General features: G+C 44.6%; 1 protein-coding gene across 5 annotated transcripts in view; it reads left to right on the top strand.

The window, feature by feature from the left end:
* LOC117235299 (probable JmjC domain-containing histone demethylation protein 2C) overlaps positions 1-24,479 on the top strand; it is a 232,455-nt gene that overhangs the window by 119,047 nt on the left and 88,929 nt on the right. For all 5 annotated transcript variants that reach the window (XM_033497179.1, XM_033497183.1, XM_033497182.1 and 2 more), the window contains exon 8: positions 19,987-22,156. In XM_033497179.1, the coding sequence (XP_033353070.1) occupies positions 19,987-22,156 (2,170 nt within the window). The remainder of the gene's footprint in view (positions 1-19,986; positions 22,157-24,479) is intronic.

The raw sequence follows: 24,479 nt of genomic DNA on the forward strand, positions 1-24,479 counted from the left end.
AAAACCTGTTTTGGACCTCGACTCGAAATCTTAATTATAATCTGTGCGCTGATGTTTAAGTTAATATTATAGACTGACAGATACGTGGATACATTCTTATAATAATTTTCCGCTTTCGTTTCTCGAGACACGAACAAAAACTTGGTGTGTGAAATAACAGGTTAAAAGCATTATATAGTAGTCTTGGTTTCGCTCGGTTTCGAACTTTAAACCAGGTCATCCAGACCGAGAATTATTCACGTGGCTATCGGCACACGTAGCTCGTATCAGCATCTGCGAACACCGCGATATTTTGATAACAAAGGTAGCGGATAAATTTAATCTGTTGGCGAGAAAAAAGTAAATGTGCGCACGATTTCGTTACTTTACAAAAGATTATGCGCTAACACGTGTTATATTTAAACGTATCTACGCTGTTATTTCTGTAACCATCGGAGATTCGATGAAATATTTTATTTAGAGGAAACTTAAGTAGAAGATTTGAATCTTTTTTCTAAATCGTTATTTGCGAAAATTTGAATGTCCGCGTAATTTTTTACGATATTTAAAAATATAATAATATGTATAACTGTATAAAAATGTCACGTTCAGAGACAATAGCGTTTAATCTTGTCCAGATCCCGGAACAATGAAACTCGAAATAACAGGATGATCCGCGTGATAAATCCGGCAAAGCGATTTCCATTTCGATATCGCGCTCGTATCAGCAACCTATATATTTTAATTGTCCAGCTGGAGAAAGGATTACGTGTATTGGAAAGATTCGCGGAGAGCGGCAACTTTCTTTCTCAAGTTGGAATTCCAAGTAATACGACGAAAGCTGAGTCAATATTGACTGGAGTTAAATTCCGTGTATGTAACGATACTTAACCCAGATTCGGCAATTCGTTCTGCGAGAACTCGATGAACCGATAGTAGTACGCGACTAGATCGTTCGAATTTTCCTTAAGTCCATTCAGTTTTGTTTCCAAGAAATCGCCTCGCCGTCGATGTAAATAAACCCTGTTGAATTTCAAGAGTGTGGAAATGTAAAAAAGAAACAACTGTCTCCGGATACTTTCGAGCGGCGGTGTAATTTATTCGCTTGGAAAACTGCAGCTATATGGAACTAAAAATAGATGGTTTAATAGAGGTTGTGTGAGAGTGTAATCGTTCAAAGGCAGAAAGTTGGTCAAGAGTAACTGCAAGATCATCGGTCGACAAGGAGGATGTCACCATTAAACGCGTGGCCATGTGCAAGATTACGCTGGCTTAAATCTGCGAAACCATTCGTATTTCAACGAACAGCGATCCTAACTTCACGGCACGCCCACCAAGAAACGATACGCGAAATACCGCCTCGCCGAGGACGCGAAGAAATGGCACGGATTTACGACGACGGTTTTACACGATCCGCCGACCTTCTTTGATCGTCATTCATGCCTCGACCACGCTCACAGGCAAGAAAGGTCGAAGAAACGGTCCTGAGAGGATGCAAAGTTTTTGGAGATGCTAGCGGATTCCAACGACCGCCTTGGAAGCGTACAGTGGCTCGCGAAAGTATTCCAACGTAGAAAACGTTTATTTATGTATTATGTGCGATATAAAACATTTCGAAGTTTCATTGGCACCGTGGACACGACTGTCACGACTATATTCATCGAATTTGAAGTCAATTTGGAAACGTATCTACATAGAAACTACAAGCTATATATTAGCCTAGAAACTCGTATACGTAGTTATGTCGCATGCACGGATTTGTTCAAAGCTTTACTGGATTTAGAAATGTTTCATACGAGACACAGAAAGCAAGATAAGAGACTTGTAGCGAGCTTGAGCGTTCGAATATTTTTGCCAGCAATTGTACACGAGCGAAAAGAAAGAAGAGAGAGAGAGAGAGAGAGAGATTTGAAGAGGTCGAAAGGAAGACGAGAGATGGAGAAAATGGACAATGACGGATAAGTAGTTGTGCGACGCGGACGAACCAGCTGGCCCGACCACTCACGTTTACACGATAGTGATAAATTATTTATCTCGCGACGTTTGGCCAGCGGCCAGGATTTTCCGTCGCTTTCGGCTTTCAGCGATTCTTCGTCTATTTATACGTGTACATGCACGCCGCATCTGTCTTTCTCTGACGTCTCTTTTCCTCCGTTTCTTTCATTCCCTTTCTCTCTGTGCATACTACGGTGTAACCTAAATTCACGGTCTTTCTCGCGTGAACAAAGATTACGAGCGGAAGATTAGATAAGGAGTCGCGCAAAGTCACGCAACGTTAAAAGGATAGAAATGACGAACGATCTAGGTTTCCCTTTTTTTGCCAAGCCCCCTTCACGGCTGCTCTCGTTGCTGAAATCGGATCGACGCAAAAACAGATGTTCCGTTCTCGCAGAATGGTGCCAGTTCCTTTTTTTTTCTCTGTGTATGTGTGTGTGTGTGTATGCGCGCGCGTGTAGAATTGCAGCTCGTTGCTGATTCTGGTGATCTTTCACAGTATTGATTCGCGAAAGTATTTCAACACCTATGATACAGAGCTATTCGAACACTCGCGATAGTACACTCTTTGTCGTAATATCGTCAGTTTTCTGCATTTTCGATTTAATCGAATGATCCATTACATTAAAATAAACTTCGGTATTCAGCGAGATTTTAATATTCAGAAGATTCGTTTTGCGCTAAGTGTCTTGTAACTTGTATATACATTTTCGGATTGGTTTCAACTTGTATCAGTGCGATTACAGTAGTAGTGTTTCATCGTAATACCAAAGAAATTTCTCTTTCTCCCTCTCTCTCTCTCTCACTCTCTCGAATACTTTCATGGACAAGTATATACAACAATAGCTGGAAGGAGCGTTTCGTAGAAGGGGCTCGCTTTAAATAGGCATTGGAAGGTAGCAAAGCTGTTGAGTGCGGTCAAGATCGTTTCCGTGGTAACGATTACGTTTAACCAACGGGTAATTGCCGGTCGTAATTTACTAATTCGGGGGAAGCGAACCGCTCGAGGCGACAGAACCGTGCCGGAGAACAAGGTCGTAATAAAGAGAGCGCGTGGAACGTTGCTCCGATGCGAATGATTTTCATACGATAAAATCGCTGGAGAATCCTGTTGGAAGCTTTTATCCAGATAAGATGGTTTCCACGATCGTTACATTTTCCCTTGACAAACGTTCACGTGGACGACCGGGTTCGCGTCATTTTATCGCGAGTTTCGCGGAAATCGTTGCGCGGAGATGATTCGCGCTCGGTGAAACTGCGCGTTGCTGAAACAATTTTCCAGCGATATTGGCGAAAACGTGAGGAACGAACTCTCAAATGGAACTGTTTGCCGTTGACGAGTGTGCAAGGAGCGAGCAGAGTGTGTGGAGCATAGCGTGGGTCGGGAGTGCGCGATAGGAGAAATGAAATCGCTATCTCGATTGAAGCATCGCGTCTGAATCATCCGCGTGATATCTGCGTGCATATCGACGTGTTTTCAGAGGGTGAGACCGAGAGAGAAAGAGAGAGGGCGGGCATAGGGCGAGAGGGGAAGGGCTTCTTCGCCCCCTCGATCGTTACACCGCAATTACTCGACGGCGTATTGATCCAACGACTCGCAGGCTCACGGTTCGCAGAATCCCTCGTTCAACCAACCCTCTCATTCTACCCCGCTCTCCGGACACCCTTTCGTTTCAAGAAGGAGAAAAAGCCCGGCCATGGATGGGCCAGCACGTAGGCAAGCGAAATCATGGCATGGATACGCCCGAGAATAACCGCCAGCAAAATTATAGTTTCCTTTTGAATGTCCACGAGTCATTGACACGTACGCGTACTTCTTGGGAAAATACTGGTCGGAAGGTGAATTTGTGGCGGATGGCTGGAAAAAGTAATTGCACGTTAAAATCGAGGCGAAAGAACTAGGAAATCTCGTAATGATTTTTTAGTAGGGCGACGCGATGCACAAAGGTGTGTAGAGGCTTAGGTGGAATGGGAAGAGCGCATCGGTGTGTAGACATTACGGGACCACGGCAATTATCCGGGACTTTCCTTTTGCACCTTACCTCTTTCTAGTCGCGCGCGCACACACACACACACAAAAACACACACTACGTCTCTATTGCTGTGTGTAGTTGCAGTTACACGGCAGTGTGCAGAGAAAAGAGAGGCAAATCTGGTGTGCTCTCGTCGCTCAGGAACGAGAGAAACGAGCCACGAATGGCTTTTCAGCCTCGCTCGTGCGTGTACACAGCGACGAGACGATGGAAAGAGCCCTGGCCTGAGAGAAGAAGGAGGAGGTAACGGAGGAGGTTACAACCGGGGTTTAATGAAACCAGTCGAGGTCCGTCAAACCGGTTCAGCTAGTTCTCCGTTTGCCACGTTATCCCTCTTTTCCCCTCCTCTGTTGGCTCGGTCGTTCGGTCGCTTGTTCGCTCGCGTAGAAGGGATCCCAGTGAGCAGGCAGAACAGAGATATCGACCTGTCTCTCTTTGTTCGATACACCAGTTCCCTGACTCTCTGCTCTCCCCCTTTGGCTCCGGTCTCCCTGTCGGACTGCATATCTCAGACACAGATCGCCGCCAGTGACTCCTGCACTCGTCTGCCCGCCTATGTAACCTTGCCTGGCTCTCTGTGTTTGTGTGTGTATGTGTGTGCAGGCGCCTCAACACAGCCACGCGAGAACTTGTCTGCGTGAAATCCCCTTAACCGAGAGTACACCCACGACGACTGGGTCGAGAATTATGGCTCGAAGGGATCCTCGTATCCGCCCCTGTTTGATAGTCCCGTCGCGATATAAACTCACCAGGGTACTTTCCTGCCTCTCTTTCTCGCCATCCTTCCTCCAAACTGTTTCCCGATTTCGTTTCGGCAGGTCTCTCTCTCTCTCTCTCTCTCTTTCTTTCTATTCAGCTCCAAAGACTGGAATGGAGGGGAAAGGTGAAAGGAAGAACACTCTCCCAGTTGCTTCGCCGTAGGTGTTCCTCGTGCGTAAGTACGAACTCGTGACTTCGATGATCTCTGCTGGAACACAAGCGCAAGACGTCTCCTGACCCACTCCATTCTTTTTTCTCGTGCTCCCCTGGAGCTTCCTTCGACTGGAAGAAGTCGCGGGCCATCGAGGTCGACTTGTTTTCCAAGGAATTTGCGCGTTATTTTTCGGCTGACCTAATAGAATCGGTGAGAAGGAAGGTTAGGACGATCAGAAACGGGGAGAATTAAAAGGCCGGGTAACGAGCAAAATCACGAACTTTGATCTACCTGTTTGCAAATGTAATTTCGTTTCATATTCATTCGTCATTGTAAACGCGCGGCTGTTGAACAAGACGAAGTACGCGTTTCGAGATGAATTTTTATCGTAATTAGCCTTTTCTGCGGCGCGGTTCCACGTTTAATCGCAAATCAGCGGAGCCGCTAATTATCAGTTGCATCCTTTAATTAAATACGTCGTTAACGTAACGGAGTGTCCATAAAATATTTCTCAACGCGGCCCCTCGCGCGTTGTTCCACGTTGCAAGGCATTTGAAAGCGGCCGCGCGCATACAATGTTATCGGTGAAAACTTTCATCTCGCTATTTGCTCTAATTGCTGGCTCAGCCAGAAAGATTGGCAAACGTTATTTTCCCCGTTAATGAGTAAACGCACGCGGCCGCCTCGTAATGACTGTTTTTAATAGGAACAACTTTCTGCCGGGCGAATGAAGCGCACGCGCGCCTCCTCTCTCCTCTCTCCTCTCCTCTCCTCTCTTCTCTTCTCTTCTCTCTTGTCGTCTCTTCTCGTCTTCTCTTCGTCTCGTCACGGCGTGCAGCGTAACGCAATAATTTCTGTGGATACAGCGTTTGCCACCTGTTCTATTCGAATCCACGCCGACGTTTATTAGCTGAATTAATTAGTTGCCAAGCCGAGACGCGAGCGCAACAATGGTTCCGTAATGTACACGGCAGTACCGCCATTCTACCAAACGATAGCCAACGATCTCGCGCGAAATTTTTGGATAGCTGGAACCAGACCGAAACTGCTGTCTCAGCTCTGTAAAATTGGGATTTTTCATAAGTAAACTGTGAGCATTTCCACGAATAAAATATCTGGGAAACTCTGTAATTTCTAAGTTAGAAGAATCTATACGTATTTCATTGTTGATGCATCTACGCATTTAGTTTAACACAGAGAGAAAATCCCACGCTAAGGCAAATGAGCACCACCGGCACCGCGGTACGAGAATCTACCGAGTTTACGTCGTTAATGACGATAAGTCAGCAAAACGGGCATAAAGCTAACAAACTGAATAATGAATACTGATCTGTCGGGTTGCGAGGCGAAGGTTAACGTCGTTGAAGTAGATACGAGCAATAAACGAGCTTTTAAAGACAGATAAGTATAAGACTCTTGCATACTTGGAGTTAACGAATCTCGGGAATTTGTAATTACAGGCTGAGAGATAGAGCGGAGACTTCGATGAACTTGAAGCTTTTTCTCTGGCGGAGGTTTAACGAGATCGGGAAAGTCAGGAGTAAAAGTTTTTAACTAATAGCTGGGTACTTGGGTTTCTCTCGCGTGAAACTTGCCTCTATTTCATTTCGTTCGCCAAAGAAATGTCCAATAACTTTTTTACGTCGATGAAGAAGAGTTAAGAAGTTTACGTTTTATTTATTTTCTTTTTTTCCTCCTCTTTTTCTTACGACGAAAAATATGTCAAGAAGATTCTTTCACGGTGGATTCTCTCGAGAAATTCGTTTCTTACTTGTTTCCTTTTCTACACGCAATACACTGTGTCAGCGTATGAATAAAAATTATAAGTCTTTTGAGTAGTTTAAATTCTGAGCAATTCCCGAGGATAGGTATAAGAGTATAGGTCAGGCTACCTAGACTAGAACTCGATGAGTCATCCCTTTGTCAAGCAGGAAAGCAGAGGTCAGCGCTCATCTTTGCCCACTTTCATCCGAGGAGAACGCGCCGAGTCAATTACTCGCTTTTGATTAAAAGTAAATCGTAGGATTAACGATTTAGGTAAAACAAGATGGAAGGAATTGCGTAGTGTGCGGCAGAAAAATACTCAAGATCGATTAGAATTTTTCAACTAGAGACATCGATCGAGTCGCAACATTCCAATGTGGAATGTGGGTGTGTTCGCGATAAGCGTTCATTTTGTTTGAACGGTAACTGACACGATAAATCTTCTATCACCGTGTTATATCACTAGTTTTATCAGTGTGTTTGCTATATTGTATAAAAAAAGAAAAAAGACGAACAGACTGACGCGTACGAAGAGATAGAAATACAATCGATTGGAAAATAACCGTGACCATCCACAATCAATACGTATCGTACGACATAATACACCAATAAAGAAGAAATCTATCTCTAACAAATATTTGTTACTCTATTACCGTACGTTGACACATCAAATAATAATAAGACAAATATTACACGTTGCAGAATTCTATTTCAAGAGAATATCAAACACTCGGGTGATGAAGCTTCTACGTTCTTCTACGATCACTCGTAGATCGGCCTTTAACGCTAGAACTATCGATAGTTAACGCGAAGCTATTTCTACCAAAACCAGTGAAAATGACTGGTCCTTAAAAAATACCTAATAATAGAATACTTTTATATTTATTGATTTATTACTTCCTTACAGAAGCAGTTCCATGTTTTATAATGCATTTTTGATGTTATTAATCCGTCTGGGACCATGATCCCTAAACGAGGGTTGACATATTTATATTATATGATATTTATTTTTATTATATTATATTATTTATTTATATATATTTATTTATTTATTTAATATATATTTATATATATAATATAATAAATATAAATAAATATATATTTATAGTAATAATATTATATAGTAATGGTAATATATAGTAATATTTATATTATATTTATACATAGACATATTTATATTATATTATATTTATAAAATTGTAGAACCAGTCGTTTTGACTGCTGTGGTATTTCTAACGTTAGTATCTAGCGATCTAGCGATCGATCCGGAATTTTCCTGATAACTGATATCGTCATATCGAACGTACAATCGAAGTTGCACAAAACGGGGAAACTGGTTAATTGGAGTTCGATAAACAGATAGCAGGATCCTTTTACACTTTGACAAAAGTGCCAGTCATTTTCACTGGTATAAGTAGCTTTGATACAAAATTATTTCGAGTTTGAATACATCTGCTAGCATGGACTCTTCAGTAAGGCTCTCAGCTAACAGACCTATACACAATGAGAGAAGAGAGAAACAGAGTGTTTCGTCCAAGATCTGCTGGTATAATTTTGAATACATAAAAAACAAAATAGAATTCATTATATTATTCTTTTAGTCATCGTTGCGAAAATCATTACATCATTGCAAGAAAAAGCTATAAGATGAAGTAGGAATTTGAAAATAAAATTGTAAAACCAATGGATTTGACTGGTGGTGGTGGTTCTAGTGTTAAAAGAGTAAAAATAGAAAACCATAGCATTCGTTATGTATTAGTTTCAGCAGCGAATCGCATTGATAGTCGAAAGCACTGTGGAATAACAGTCGGTTGTATAAGAGTATGCCGACGAGAGGAAGTATCGAAAAGCGAATCCGAGCGTATCGAATGGAAGAGAGCCAGTGGCGAAGTCGAAGCGGTCGTAAAAAACGTATTACCAGCGTTGAATCCCTATTTCCACGCAGCAGGGTCTCTGCCAAAAGCTACACTTTGCTCGAGACCCGTTTACGTCCGATACCGAGAAGCCTTTGAACCTAATGACTGCTTCTACTCTGCCGGCCGGGAGAGTCACGTCGGCGCAGTTCCAGAAAAAACAAGGGAGACTTTCCGGCGTCGAGACGCGACGTTAAAGTGGCCCATGACTCTGCTCTCCGTCGTTCGTTCTCTGTTTCGCTCGCTACAGGGCTATGCTCTGGTCGTCCCATTTCGGCTACGAAGCCGGCGCACCAGAAACCGTCGTCTCGTCCAGGAATAACGACTGCCACAGAACGCAGAGAGTTACACGCACGTACCACGAAGCCATTGGCTGGCGTTAAACTCACCGAGTGGCCTCAGGGGAGGTCAATTGGTCGTGACGTCACCGGTGCAACACAATAAAATATAATGGCCGAGGCAGCCTAAGCAAAACATGCGACCGGTTCGTGACCCGAACAACACCCGTTCAAAGCTGTCTACCCACTTCTTCCGTTCCTTTTTACTTGCTCCAGTAAAACGTCTCTTTTATCCAACGTTCCATCGATTTCGTGTTATCACCAGACACTTTGCTGATTTTATGGAACATAGGCTCTACCTGTCGTATGTCTTAGTACGCAACGACCAGACTTCGTATCGATACCAATATTAGTTGAAGAATATGGAATCTACGTGTAGAGGATTTCTTTAACTTATTATTTATACCGAATTATCATTTAGATATCCATCTAACCCGTATACTTTGTAATTATACGTTCGCACATTGTTTGCGTTCTATGCGTTTTTGCATCCTCAAATTTTCAAACAGAGAATAACAGAGAATAGACTAAATGGACTGCCGGCTGTGTGTCTAATTTCCATCGAGCTATGATAAATGTGCGGAGATAGGGACGTGTGCAGATTTCTAAAAAAGCAACGAAATACGATGACAGCACAAAGAGAATCGTCGTGATATAATCGTCGTTCCACTAAATATAATTATCATACAATGACGACGGCACATGCCAGCGCGCTAATTACGCGATTAGACGACGCAGCCGGATCAGCGATTCCAAGAACGAGCGGCTGTCCATCTCGTCTCAGCGATCATACAGCTGTCTGTTGAACGAAAGGGATTAACGACAGAGCCATTAACGAGAGCAAGCGAATGACAAGTACGCGTGAAATGGCCGCGTTCCACGGCTCTTTACTCTATTCGACTATCTATCGTGTAAACATATGAGCTGGGATTCATCGGTTCGACGAGCCGAGGCCTTGAAAGGGTTCACCGTATCGGCTTCTCACGGCCCTGAGGCGGCCTCTCGAGATCTAGACGCGCGCGTGTGTGTGTATATATATACACTCTTCAAGAAACGTGATTCATCGAAGTAGTGCGAAGACAACGTTTTCGTAGAACCTAATCTCGTTTCGTGAACAAGTTGAAATAAAAGTTTCGATAATTGTACCTCATAGATTGCAGCGAATTTTTAATATCTCGTCAAAGTCACTGTTCTGATTAATATCTGAGTAATAAACGGTATTGAAACATTAAGTTAATATCGAAGCAATATTAAAATATGAAAAAATAATCGATTCAACGATAATCGTGACAACGATAGAAATAAATAATCGAACAAGAATAATTACCAATAAATAACATGGAGCAATGATTCGTCGGGGGTCACGGAGTCTGAATATCAATAGATCAGTGCATCGACGCATATTTCAACACGCTGCCTAATTTATTCATGCATATTCTACTCACAAATAGGCGACCATGGTCGTGAGGCGCGAAAAGGAATATACGCGTCGAATTTCAATTCGCGCGGCCGACTGAAAGTCTTGGCGACGAAATATGATCGGGGATTGCATACTGCACATGGTATTCCCGGCGGTGACGAGGCAAAGGGCGCGATTATCGATCGACCAAGACTGGCGTCAAAGGCAGCCTGTTGTCCGTATTACGGTATAACGTTTTGTAGCAGGAAACGATAAATTCTAGGACACCCTGTAGATCGATCGATGTCCCGGAGAGAGCTATTCGCAGGGGTTAGGTCAGCCTACAGGTACGTAGCTGGATCACGCAGAGCCCGGTTATACGCGTGTCCTCTTCTCCCCTCTAGCTCGTTTCCGTGTTTACGGCCTCCCATAAAGCCCATATCTAATAACGATCGAGTGTTCCCGATTCTCCTCGCCGTACGATCAACTAAACTCTCCTACGGTCCCGTGTCTCAAACGAAGCGCGAATAACGGACCCAGCATGGAGAATGAACTTTGAAATCGAAAACTGCGATACCGTTCGACCGAACGATCACAGTTTTATCCGTGTCGATTATTTTCCATCGAAAGTTGAACGAGTGTGAACTAAAAACTCGGAAATCGTGAGAACGATTCGCGGCAATTGAAAAATCGCGTGGACGGAAAAATCGTGCGAGTTGAATTGTCGGAGGAATTTGAAAAGTATCGTTGAACGTTTTATCTTCGTCTCGTAATTCTATCACGTTGCGTTCCAAGGAAATTGCAATGTGTTGGTTGAAACGAGATAGTATTTATTGCCCCATTACGATTAGCGGTCGAGCCAGCTGGTGAACCTTCGGCATAATTATCATCGAAGATGTATTATCGCGACGGTAAGGAAGGCAACTATAGTTTATTAATAGAACATAGCCGGCTGAAAGTCCTGATTACGTTAGTGTCGGAGCGACGCGTGCTCGATTTACAGCTAAATACATATTTGTTGTCAGTGACGTAGATAGATAGAATCGACGATAGCGTTGGACGAGATGATTTGCGGCGGTGCCCGCTGCGAATTCTATGCAGGCACTTTTCATTCGCAACGCGTTTTACACGTTCTGGCTGGTGATTTTGGCGCATAGATTCCGGAGTCGTCGTACCGTGACCGTCGGTGAAGTCGTTTTTACTGTTATGCTTTCAAGGCCGTTAACTCACGCCCACAAAGAGTTAAGACTATAGGCAAAGCTATAATCCAGCCAACGTTTTGTATTTTAAGCTCATTATCTGTCGTGTAGTCAATCGGGTATGCAAATTTTCTTAATAAATTTTTACATTCTTGTGAAAGTATTCCTTGAACACTTTTACGCGTGTATTCGCATCGTGGGGACGGTTTATGCACAAAATTTTATGTACATAAATTAAATCTTCGAGTTTATTTACATATTTGTTGAACGATCGGCAAGCCATATTTGTCGATTTCATAAATTGAAATGGTAGAGAAAAGTGACGTGATTTTGAAAGCAACGTTTTTTCAAATTCGCCTTGAAATTTACTACTATTCCCATCATCTTTCCGTTATAAATCATCTTACGCGATTAAAGTTATTTATTATTCTTCTTCTTTTTTTTTTTTTTTTTTTTTTTTTTTTGAGAATTTAACATAATTTCAAACGTTAATCTACAGCTGATTAATAAAATTATGAAACACGAAAAAATGTATAGACTATCCAGCCTTTGTAATTGCGTCATTTTGTCACTGCAAACATAGTTTATTTATCCTCAACGAAATTTACGAAAATATGATTACCGACCATTAAAATTACGGCGTGAACGATATTGTTGAGGCATATTGGCGAGCTGGCTTAAATTTCATAATAACCAGTGTCAAAGCCATCGAATTGCATCGAGGTTCCCTCTATGTCCAGCCATGTCGAGGGCCGTGCTCGTGACATTTTGTGTACTCACACGCATCTCCCTCTCTGCCTGTGTCGAGTTCACCTCTCTCGATCGGACTGGGTGCGCGAGTTGGCACATAGGTGCACTCTGTGGCGCGTGTAGGAGGTGGGGCATTGAAGCTTTATCGGTCGTAAACACGCGAGTAATTATCGTTGCCGGCCATCTTGGCCCGCAGGCACGTCACATCCGGTCACTGACCATTCAATCGTTGCGATCCAAACTACGGCTAATAAATAATTCAGAAACAATGGGGACATCTCGCCTCCGCCTCTGCTGAAAATCCGAGACAGCCGGCCCGTGCCGTTAACCTCTTTAATACTCGGATTACTGAATGAGAATTAACCGCCGCCTTCTGACACCCTCGCAAGTTCAAGGTTTGCTGCTACTCAAACGCGATTCTTATTACTTGGACAATAATTTTTATCGAATCTTGGGATTAACCTTCTGCACTCTTGCGTCGAGCGTGGGTAGACGTCAGTTTTTATCTCAGGAGCTCCTTCGTCGAGTTCCACTCGAGCTTCTTTCGTGTCCAGCTTTTTTTGTGAAACGCGCGAAAGAAAAGGAGGATCGCATGCTGGAAATTGTTTCAGGATGTATCATACGCTTAAAAATTACAAAATACAACGATAGCGTGAATAAAACTGGTATTTAAGTGAATTTCTTTCCTCCTTTATTTATTTAAATCGTCTTATTTTTTAGTGCAAGTAAATTTCAAATAAAACACTTGAAAGCGTTGGGAGCTGCTGGTAACGAAATTGAAGTGAAATTCGCAGCGCAAAGGGTTAAGATAAAGAGCGGAGTTTGACGGCCGTAGGAAAAAGTAAGGCTGGACGTATACTTGGAATTAAAAAAGAAACGAAATAATAAACAGCGTGCTAAAATAATCGTTGTTATGTGAAAGGAAGATTTTTGTTTGATAAGAAGAAAATACGAGATTCGAGAGTCTATCGGTTGAAACTTTGTGGAATTCAACACGATGCGCCACAGTGCGCCAGTAACGGCGAATACATCAGGAGAAGCTCGCATTAATGATGATTGAAGGAGTGAAACGAAAGTACGAAGAGAATGCGTGGAATCGCCGAGGAAAATTACGTGGCATAGTCACGAATTTCATTGGAATGAGAAGCAATATCGTTCACAGTTGATGGTTACCCAACCACGTGGATTGTGTAACGTAGGTTACGTTACTCGACGAAGATAAACTGTGTAAGAAGGAAATTTTACGATGATATAATTCTCAACGTGGTCATTCGATGTTGTCCATATCTATCGAATATCAACAAAAATGGACTTATCGCATTTTTCTTCTGCCATTTTCGATCGTGACGTGTATTCCATGAAATTTAATAATATAAATCGACTAAAAAGGAGTAGAAACGGGAGTTAACTTAATGGATTAACGTCTGCGTGTTTTCTCTCCTTTTTCTTTTTTTTTTTTTTTTTTTTTTTGTCTCGACACTGCCGAAGAGACAAAAGAACCGGCGAAGAACATGACGAAAAAAAGAAGCAACGCGATCTCCTGTCGGAATAGCTGGAGTTTGTCATGTGTTGCCCATACGGAATCGGTTCTTATTTTTTCAGACTCTCGTAACTTGTCAGTGTCGTCGTCGTCGTCGTCGTTGCTGTCACAGAGTGTTCCGTGAACGGAAAGAAATGTGTCGCCGAGGCGATGTCGACGAACCGAATGACCAGTGGCTCTCAATCCTTACCATTTTTATGTAAGCGATTTAGCGCTCGGGTACTCGAGAAACATGCGCGCGAACTCGAAGATCGACTCGATGACCGTGTACGAGCCACTTGAAATGCGAGCAAAGGAAATCGAACTCGTTCGTACAGATTGACCTAGTTCGTTTCTACGTCGATCATCCATTCTCTTATGAAAGACGTGCCACTTTAATCCCAACGATAAATTACGTGGCACGGAGAATGTTCACTTGTATTCGCAATAACAGTGACGATTAACAATAACAATCTGTATTAACGACACGGTGATGCGCGTTAAGATTCGCAGAAGTCGACTTTAGTCACGCGCTTCAATTCCTATAAAAATCATCGCTTTCGTTCCACGCTTAAACAATAACAAACGATGAACAACAGGAACGCTTTTGTAAAAAACAATAAGCAACTTACACCGCTATGATACTCGTCCAGCAACGTGTCCTTCTTCCCTCGTTCCTCCTCGTACTTTTATTTTCATCCCTTTGTTGCATACTCGCTAAACACTGAATTTCTAAACTCTCTCGCTCGTCAAACGTAACGAAACCGCACAGATTCGTTCGATGGTTTCTCGCAGAATTGCGTCGGTAGAAAACTAGACGCGACCGTCAATCGACGTTTTCTTTTTTTTTTTTTTTATTATTATTTAATTTATACTTTACAATTTGCCCAGCTGGACATTTGGTAAATTTTTCTAACTTAATCAATCGACGTTGGCAAAGGCAAAAGGGAGCCGGCTCCTTTAACGCGGTAACGCGAATTATCGTCGATGAAAGCGCGAGTCCAGAATTTCCGACGTTCAATTGGACTGCGATTTGGCGCGGAACGAGATCGATCGGAGTATCGAGCTCGGTTTATCAAAGCGAACGTGACGCGGGGATCGGCGTTAGTCGTTTTACGGGTAAATTAGGCAGTCGGCGCGCGGCTTGGCATGGGGCCTGCGAGTCTCCGCAGAAGAATAAGAAAAGAGCCGAGGGAAGGAGGTCTCTGGCGGCTGGCCAACCCTTTTATTTTTATACTCGGTCCCCGGTGTCGTTTCTCGCTGTCTTCTACCCTCGATCGCCATTTTCCCCCGCTTTCGCACGAAATAAGTTTATCAACAAACGCGCGGGAGATCCTCGGCCGTTGCAGGGAGCGCCGGCAGAAATAGAGCGGGTCGAAAATAACCGCGCAAGACGAGACGCGAACCAGCCTCGAGAAACCATTTTCCGATCCTCTCCTCCGGTGCCTTCCGCTCCTTTCCTCGCTTCATTCACCGACCTCTCGACTGATCGACGTGATCGTAACTTGTAAGCGCGAGTCTCTCGCAAGCCAAACGGCTCTATTTTTTTCTTTTTTTTTTTTTTTTATCAATAAAACATACAAAACTGGCTCGCGAAAGTGCGATTTATTTCGGTGATTTTTTATTCTTACGATAGGAATTCATATTGAAAGTAATGGATTCAATGCAACGGTTCGTTTAGTCGGTCAGTAGCCGACTAAAATTTCCTTCGAACGAAGCTCGCATAAGCACAGTTCTGCGGAACCGAGTTTCTCTCAGTTTGAAAACTAACGTAATAACCCCCCTGAAACTTTCGAGTGCAGGCGTACCAGTATGACGTTCGGATTTTGACAATGCGTTTAAATGGCCGCGAGACTCAGTCAACCTTGTTTAATTCGATCCCCAGGAAGAGGCAAGTTTGGCCAAGTCGATATCCATCGGAGCAGGGGTTGCTCTGACCCTCTCGAAGAGAATCTATATCGTTGTTTTTCTGAACTCTACCCTCCTGAAAGGGCAGTCGTTCGAAGGTTTACGGTTCCGTATAAACACCAATTATCCGACAAACGAGGATAGATTATTTTTTTTTTTTTTTTTTTTTTTTTATCAGGTCACAGTAGCACGACACCGTCGAGTCGATGGGAAAACCAAAGAGTTTGCGTTTCATCGAGTTGTTGCGCGTTTAAAAACCGTGACGGAATATCGACAGTACTCTCTCGTCGGTTAATCGTCCGTCAAACGCGGAAAATGAAATCTGACTGGAACTGTCGCTGTGAAACATTGGCCGCTGGCCTGCTCTTTTTACCTGAAAAAGATTCCACACCGTGAACGAAAATCCCGGCAAAGGGAGATTCCAAAAGGCAAATAAAAAATTTCACCGTAGCGAAAATTCATATCCTGTCTGCGCCGTATTTTTTCGCTGAGCACCTGGATCCTCGACCATATAATTCCGTAACTTTCAATACATACACTGACGCGAGCTCCGACAGAAATTCTCCTCCTTTCCGCTGAAAATTCGCCGCTCGGATCGTTCCATTCTTCGCTGTTCCGTTCTCTCAGCGTGTACGTTCGAATAAATCACGAAATACTTGTCAGTATCTTGGACTCGACTTGCATAATTAAAGCGATATAATTAACGGAGTTTCACGAGTCTCGGTGTAATTCAATTCTCTTGTACAATAGTAACAAGCTTAGTATGATAAATACGCCAAAGATGTTTATGCGTTTCATGCGAATAATAAACTTGCTATTGTAAAATCAATGTGAAATTAAATTGGCGTGCATCGTTTAACGATCTCAACACGGCCTGTAAATCGCAACTTCTATTTTTTTCTTTAGAATTATCCTCATCTACACGCCAACTTTCCGCTAATTAAAAACCAAATTCGTACAAACATATTTAGTTTAGCCCGCACACTCGCCATCGCGCCGTTGGAATCGCAGCAAATATCAGTCTAACCCGAGTACACCCGTTCGATTAGAAATTACGCGTTCGGTCTCGCTTTGAGGTCGCGCCGAATTCCGGTGACCCGGTTTAAAGCGCGTCGAAACGAGCGCAAACAAAGTGTTTGCATTCTAAAAGCGAACCGATCGTGTAACGTTAAGCCGAGACCGAACTCGCATACGCTCGCGTTATCCGAAATGATCGTAAAACGTTCTTCGATACTCAACGCGAGATGTTGATAATTGAATTTAATTTATTACACCGATGGCTGACAACCCTTTGAATACGACCTGAACAAGATTAGAAACGCGATTTGCAAGCGAGTAAATGACCGGTTAATCGCTCAAAGAACCGAACATCGCAAGGAAAAAAATGGTCATGAATGCAAAATAAATAGAATTGTATCGTTTAAATGTTAATACGCTTTCCTCTTAGATCTGCTAGCTATCGAAACGCGAGATACGCCAACTGCCAATAAAACAATCGCAGGAGTAAAAACCACGCGTCTGCCCTGTCTTTTCATCTTTTTCCCGTTCGAAATAATAACCGGTGGAAGTTGGTTTCTGGTCTGGTCAACGTTCCGCGCTCGTGTCCCGGGAATAATAGCGAGAGAGGCGAGTTAAAATGTAAAGCAAAGTACGTCGGCGCTGTTCAATTACGCAGAGCGTAATGCATGCGGACTTCGGCGGGACAGGAGGACAAACCGCAGTCGCTAGGAGACGCGGAACGTCGAGTTTGCGAATGCAACCATCCACGTTACATGCACGCGTCCATGTATTCCGGATACATAGAGGTCTGCGCATCGGATAAACGCGCACCCCACGTATGCAACGCCGTTGCCCGCTCGAGTGCTTCTCCCCCTCCGGGTAATAACAGTAAATCCTTGGTAATAAATCCCTCTCCTCTGTCCCCTCTGCTCGTGCGCTGTCTCTCAGCCATGGCCTCTGCCTCCTCCACCTGTCCGTTCCTCCGTTTCTTCTCTTTCTCCCCTGTTTCGCTCTCTACTGTTTCCGTTCCGCCTGTATCTCGTCGTGCACAACCCCGTTCGCAAGTACTAGGACATGGTAAAAATTAGGTTGACGCGGATGATCGTCAGGAAATTATCAAACCCTTCTTGACGATTATCGTTTGAAATGTTAATATACGAAGAATTCATCTATTCGGTATTACACTAGCCTGGGTAATTACGTGTAAGTAAATTTGATTTCAGTCTCATTCATGTTCGCTGTATCCTCTCGATAATTCAGTACCATTGTCCAGTAATTAAAATTCAGACTTTTAACTAGACCTGATTTCGTCTAATATACTTTTTTCTTTTGTAAAGACTCCAGTTAGAGATATTGTATTATAGGTCGCCCGGAAAGTTTCTTTCGTTTTATAAGGAAATTTTCCGTTTTATATTATTTTTACAATTACGTATGATCCATTTTGTTCTATCAAGATAAAGATCACAACGTTCGACGGATTAGGTTTCATGTTTGTGAGGTGTTGATGGTTAGGTGATAGTGCTGCGGCTGGTGTATAGGTCGCTGTGAGCTACTTGCTGCTGGGGTTTAGGATTTTTGTCTTTATTCGGGTTGGCTTCTTCTCATTTAGGAATCGAATTTAGAGTGCCCGGATTTGAACTTGGTCTTGAACGTTGGTAACCAACGGCGCTAACCACAGCTCTACCCGTCGTCCGGTCATAGATAGGGTCTTTGTGTAGCTAGCCACGAGACAGAAATCGTTTTTTTTTTTAATATTTATTAAAATTGCAATCAATTCTCGCGTTGAGAATTTTCAGTAATCTTTCTGGCGTGGCGCGGTAACATGGCTAATTATTTATAATAAGTTAATACTTATTATAGATAAGTATAATTCGTACGTAAGTATTGTAAATAAGTAAATGTTACTAGAAATCGTTGGAAAGTCTTACTGTCGAGTGCCACTACATTTGTATAAAGATGCATCGTTGTAAAAGACGGGTCTGCAAAAGAAAGACACTTTTCGAACAACCTAATAATCGTCAATTACATTTCCTATGAAATCAGCGGTTGCCTTAATATTTATGAACGAGGATGTACGCTGCATCGTGTTTCTCTGGCGATACGTTTCATCTCGCTGGCGCTATCGCGTTATTGTTTCCGTCCTAGTCGTTAGATTCCAACGTACGCGTTGCCGCGGATTGTTCTCTCTACTGCTATCGCGTTTACAGCCAGTCGACCCTTGAAAACTCCCCTGGGTCGTAGCGTGTATACCGACGTGGACGAAAAGCCAATTCCTCGGATGCAACGTTTCAATGGTATCGAGGATTGCGGATCCGATTGAGGTGAAAGAGATGAAAGCTATGAGATGCGCTGCGAATCTAAGGCAGCGAAATAGGGGATTATTCGCTCAGTGGATCTATTACTGCAACTGTCGTTCGAAACGAACAATTTTATCGAAACCACCAGCTCCTCGTTTCTCAGAGAAATTTCTTGTATCGTAATTTTTTAGAGATTCTAATGATTCTTTACAAAATGTATTTTCTGTAGCACATGTTTCACAGCTCGGTCATCGGTAATTCTAATCTTCTAATCAGTCGATCCGCCGATTCGGTATATCTTTCTGTCGCTGTGAGCTTGAAACGGCTGAGTCAGACTGACTAGATCTAACGTATGGGATTCCCGTTGCAAACGCAACGTGTCATTCTTTATCGGAATTTTCTCGCATTTGCTTGATGAACACGTGTTTCCTACTAGTCGTGTTGAATTATCGTAGTATGCGCGACTCGGAGAGATTAGCAACTTTCCTCTGTAATTGCTTACGTGTACAACGTAGCGACCAGCTACGGCGCTCAATCGATCGACCTTAATCGACAAGAATGAACAAGGGTACACGAACAACCTTCCACTTATCACGTAAACACAGCGCTGCGATGGATAAGAATGATTATACCTTGGATGACATAAATGAAGGGAATGTCGGAAAAGAGGTCCATGGTGAATAATACGAGTGCAAAATGTTCTTCTCAGCGCAGTATATCGTGAAATTCTTATGAAATTTTCATTTACCTCGTACGTACAAAAAGAATAACGTTCATTCGGTCATTGCATTATGTATACCGAACATACGTTAATTATAACTGAAATTAAGCTCGACTAATTAGAATTTCGTGTATCCGAAGCCGAGCATTAATTTGTTACGTATAAACGAAGTAAGGATGAACGTGATTTTCAAATTAAAGTTGCGAAGCAGTTTTTGTAAAAATCGATCGACTCACCTGGTATTCAATTATTGTTTCAGAAAAGAACTCAGCGCGCAACAGCCGACGAAGACGCGTGAGCGAGGGCGCGAGTCGCGAGAGACTAGAGAAAGACGGTGAAAGCAATTTATCGACGCGGCAGGAAGACCGGGAGAACAAGGGTCCACCTTCCGGCAGGCCCAGCAATCGAATACCAAGAACCGTCTTAGAAGAGGCGAACAGCGCATCGAGCAGCGCGTCGAAGCTGCGAAAACGTGGAACCGCCGTAAAGAGTCCGGTGGAGAGTCCATCGCAGAGACCTGTGCGACGAAGGCCGAGGCTCAGTTGCCAGGAAACGAAAACAGAGGCGGAAGAAGATACCGAGCACTCGGGCGGCGTAAAGTCTGCCGAGAAAGACGAAGGACTAGGTGGAAGACTCGAGGAGGACGAGCGTGGCGAGGAGGAGGACGAAGATCAGGAACGCTGCGATCCCCTGACTAAGAGGCTCAGGACAAGTCCGGTCGGTAGGAAGCTTAGATCCGAGCGAAAGGGAGGTGGGAAAGGTTGCGAGGAGATAGCGTCGGATCTCGAGGAAACGGAAGAGGAGGAAAGGAAGCAGGAGCGAGCCGAAGGGGGAGAGGTCGAGAAGCTCGAGGAGAACGAGGAGAGTCAATCTAGGGAGCGAGACAGAGAACCAGAGCCTCCGCCTCCGAACAAAGTAGTAGACCCTGGAGGCGACACGGTTCTTCAACAGAGGCGATCGAACGCGGATCAGAAGGAAGAAAGATTTGGAACTAAGGGAGATAGCGGCAGAGAGAACGGCAAGGAACAGCAGGTGTTGGTGAATGGATCGCTGCTCGACTCGTCGGTGGTGGTCGACAAAGACAGCGTCCTCAGCGGTGCCGAAGCGAGCCTGTTAAAGTCCGGCTCGAACGGCAAGAGCGTCGAGGAGGAAGAGGACGAGGCCGAGGACGAGGACGAGGACGAGGACGAGCGCGAGGACGAGGAGGAGGACGGGGACGAGCGGGAACATCGAAATCGTGCTCGGGGACAAGAAGAGGAACCGGAAGGGCAGGAAGTGCAGGAAGAGCAGGAAGAGGAGGAAGAGGAGCGTGGCTCGCGAAGAACCGAGCTGACTACCGAGCTAGGCACGGAGGATAGCGTGGGTAGCGTGAGCGGCGCGAGGGCGGCGAGCGTCGAATCGGTGGTCGAGCTGCTGGAGTCGAGCAGTCAGGACTCAGGCTCCGTGCTGGAGAGGCTGAGTCCGCTTAGTAGCAGCGGCGGCGGCGGCTCTGGCAGGCAGAGCCTGCTCCTGGAGCAGCAACGGGAGCAGGAGCGAAATCGGCACAACGAGAGCCCTGTCATTCTAGCCGAAAGACTGAACAAGCCGCCACCGCCGGTAGCTGGTCACCATCATCATCACCTGCAGCAATACCATCAGCACCACCACCACACGCCGCCGCATCATCATCAACAGCAACGTTACTCGACCGGTAGTCCGGTGATACATCATCATCCGCAGCAGCAGCAGCTACAGCATCAGCATCAGGTAGCGAACAGTCCGCATCATCAGCAGCAGCAGCAACATCAGCAGTCGCAGCATCATCATCAGTTGTCCTCGTCGAGCCTCCTCGAGGTGCAACAGCAGTCTCACACATCGAGGGGCGGCGATGAGGCCGGCCTCATGGAAGTGGAGGCTGGGGCCGGGATACCTGGAAGCGGAGTGCTCGCTGGTGTGCCAGCAGCGGTCGGTATCCGAGCGGTCGGAGCCGCGGCTGGTAGCGGCGCCGCGAGTGCAGCTTATGGGGACAGCGGCTCCGACAGCGGGGTAAGTTCCCTGAGGAGCGCCGGCTCTGGCGACGAGAGGAGCGGTAGCAGAAGCTCGGCGCTCAGTGTCGACGAGACCACCAGCTCCTCGACACCAGCGGCGGCCGCCACACCAGCTAGAGTCTGGCACGTGCAAAGCGTCCAGCACACGTCCTTACTAATGGCGCATCCTCAACCACCTCCCAGCGCCGGACCGAGCTCCGCGGCCGCTGTGGCTGCGGCAGCCGCTGCAACTGCTCCACCGGTCGGCTACCAGAATCCCGCACCACCACCTGGTCATCATCATCCCGCCGTTGCGTCTGAAATGCTCTGGAGGTCGCAGAGGTACCCGCCGCTACCGCACTCGTTGCTCGGACCTGCTCAACCCACTCCCGAGGAGATCGTCGAGAGAGAGAGGATGCTTCGGTGAGTTTTAACTCTATTTTCATTTACGAAATTTACAACGTTCTCTCGACGAAATACGATTTACGATAGGATGATGCGAGCTCGTCGAATTGCCCTTATTCAAATTGCATAAAACCGGCTCTTCTATCTGATGTAGAAGATGCGATAAAACAACGTCTTCGTTGTATCCATCGCCAACCCTACTAATTTACCTATTGTCTGTGAAACTACGCTCTCTTTTATCCCTGAACCAGTAAACCATTTCAAAGTTTCGTGCACAACTTTTCGATAAACATAGCAATCACTGTCGTCAATACCGTCAAAGCGATTTCCGAAACGTCGAAGGACTCGCACTCTCTGGCACGGCCATCGACAACGACAGAGAAGCTAGCGGGGCGATTTTTCGATTCGCTTGGCTCGGTTTCAATAGCGGCGCTGTTTTTGCACCTTGCGTGCATTCCGCTCGGTCAGGAAACGAAATGCCATCAGGGAAGTGAATGTCTCTCGAAGGCAGCTGCGTGCAACGTTTCTTGCCCGACCTCAGCCTTTCGAGCGTTCTTTGTTTGCTCTCTCGCGTGACTGCCGGCTATAAGAGGGAGGAGACGAAAAAGTAGCCAGGGTGGAAGGAGACGGACGTGGCAGTGTCTACCTGTCTGCGTTTCCGGACGGCAGCTGCTACTTGCTGCCAACTTCCGTTGGATGATCGCGATAAGATGCTGTTACCGATCGAATCCATTCAACGGTTTTGCTACCGAACCAATGACCCGAAATTCCTCGCTTTCCGATATAAATAAAACAAGCCTAGATCGTTCACTGACTCGAACGTCGACGAACTTCCCTCTCGGGGTCGAACGGTTCAAGACCACTCGGTGAAGTTTGACGGTGAACTTCTTCGCTCGAGAATACCAAACTTCAGCTTGTTGTCCTATCGTCAGCGTCTTTTTAACTCGTTGTAGGTCAACGTATTCGCGAATTCTCGGAATTCTTTTTTTCATGAAAAATCCTGTTATTTCGAACGTACTTGCACAATATCCAGCATTTGCCCGTCCAAAATTATCTTACCGAAATTAAGCTAAAATGCAGCAGTTGCGTCTGTGGCCAAACACTTCATTCGCGTAAAATATGCAAAAGTAGTAAAAGTCAAGTACGTAGGTCAAATATTAAATGCGATTATTTGAACACTACGTTTTATTAATATCTATCGAAATATAATCTTCATTTCAAGTAGACTTTAAGAATCAACGCGATACGTGTGTGTATCGGTAGCAGCGAGTGTATTAAAACGTGAAGATTTCCAAACGTGCCTTTCAACGAATCGTCTACGAAAAGAAAAAATGCAACCTTCTAAAAATATTTGCTTGCAAAGTTTACGGATGGACTTTATGACGTAAACGCGTATGTTTAAAGATCTGAAGCCTCATATCTGGCGCAAGGAAGAAGAGGGTGTCCCGGTCGACAAGCTACCGCGATCACGCGTTCTTCCGCGACATTGGTATTGAACAGCGCCCTTCGTTTGTTGGTTTGTTCCTGGCAGCTTCGACGAAAATAAACCAGTCCTCGAGTACATACCACAGATCGCTTTCGGGTCGTTTATTTATGTCAGCGAAAGCACCAAATATCCCACGAAACTCTGGAGAATGAGATCGTTGGTTGGAAAAGTGGCGTAACGGAGGCAAAGGAATCGTCGTCGCGTAAATTCGTTTCATCATAGTGTCGAAATCGTGTCGTTCGTCCTACGCACACTTTTCGCCGCCTATCATCGACTTAACGACGCGCGTCATCGAGTAAATTGCCTCACAGTCATAGGTCCTGGCAATTTTAAACTATCAGAATCGTATTTGCGTCTCTAGTCGAGCGTAAATAAATTTTCCCTTCTGTTTTGTGCGAAGACATTGATCTGGATCTGTAGTTGCTGGCAAAAGTGTCCGCTTGACTATTTCGTATCGGATATGCGAAATACAATTTCCATTGCAATAAATATTTCTAAAATGACAAATTACTTTCGCTCGTCTCTTTCTTTTTCTCTGTTTTCTGGTCTTCTGGTAGTCCTGTAATAAAGTACAGCAAGAAATAACGTCGACGGGTATTTTTGCGGCCAGCTGTACAACTCGACGATTTCTTCGTGTTGTCGTAAACAAGCTAATTCTCGAGCAAACGAACAAGTACGTACATAAATCGAGAGAAGGCAGGCTAATAATTAACAACGGGTCGATCTTCCAGCTCCTACTGGTACAAAACAAGTTGATATCGTCCTGTTGCGAATGATTGCACGCTATAAAACCGTGTTGCAACAGCAGGACCTACCGCCGCTCTAAACCTCCTGCTTCGTTAAATTGGTTTCGTG

Source organism: Bombus vosnesenskii, unplaced genomic scaffold, assembly GCF_011952255.1.
Source record: "Bombus vosnesenskii isolate JDL3184/JDL3185 unplaced genomic scaffold, Bvos_JDL3184-5_v1.1 scf7180000013315, whole genome shotgun sequence".
In the NCBI taxonomy this organism is placed as follows: domain Eukaryota; kingdom Metazoa; phylum Arthropoda; class Insecta; order Hymenoptera; family Apidae; genus Bombus; species Bombus vosnesenskii.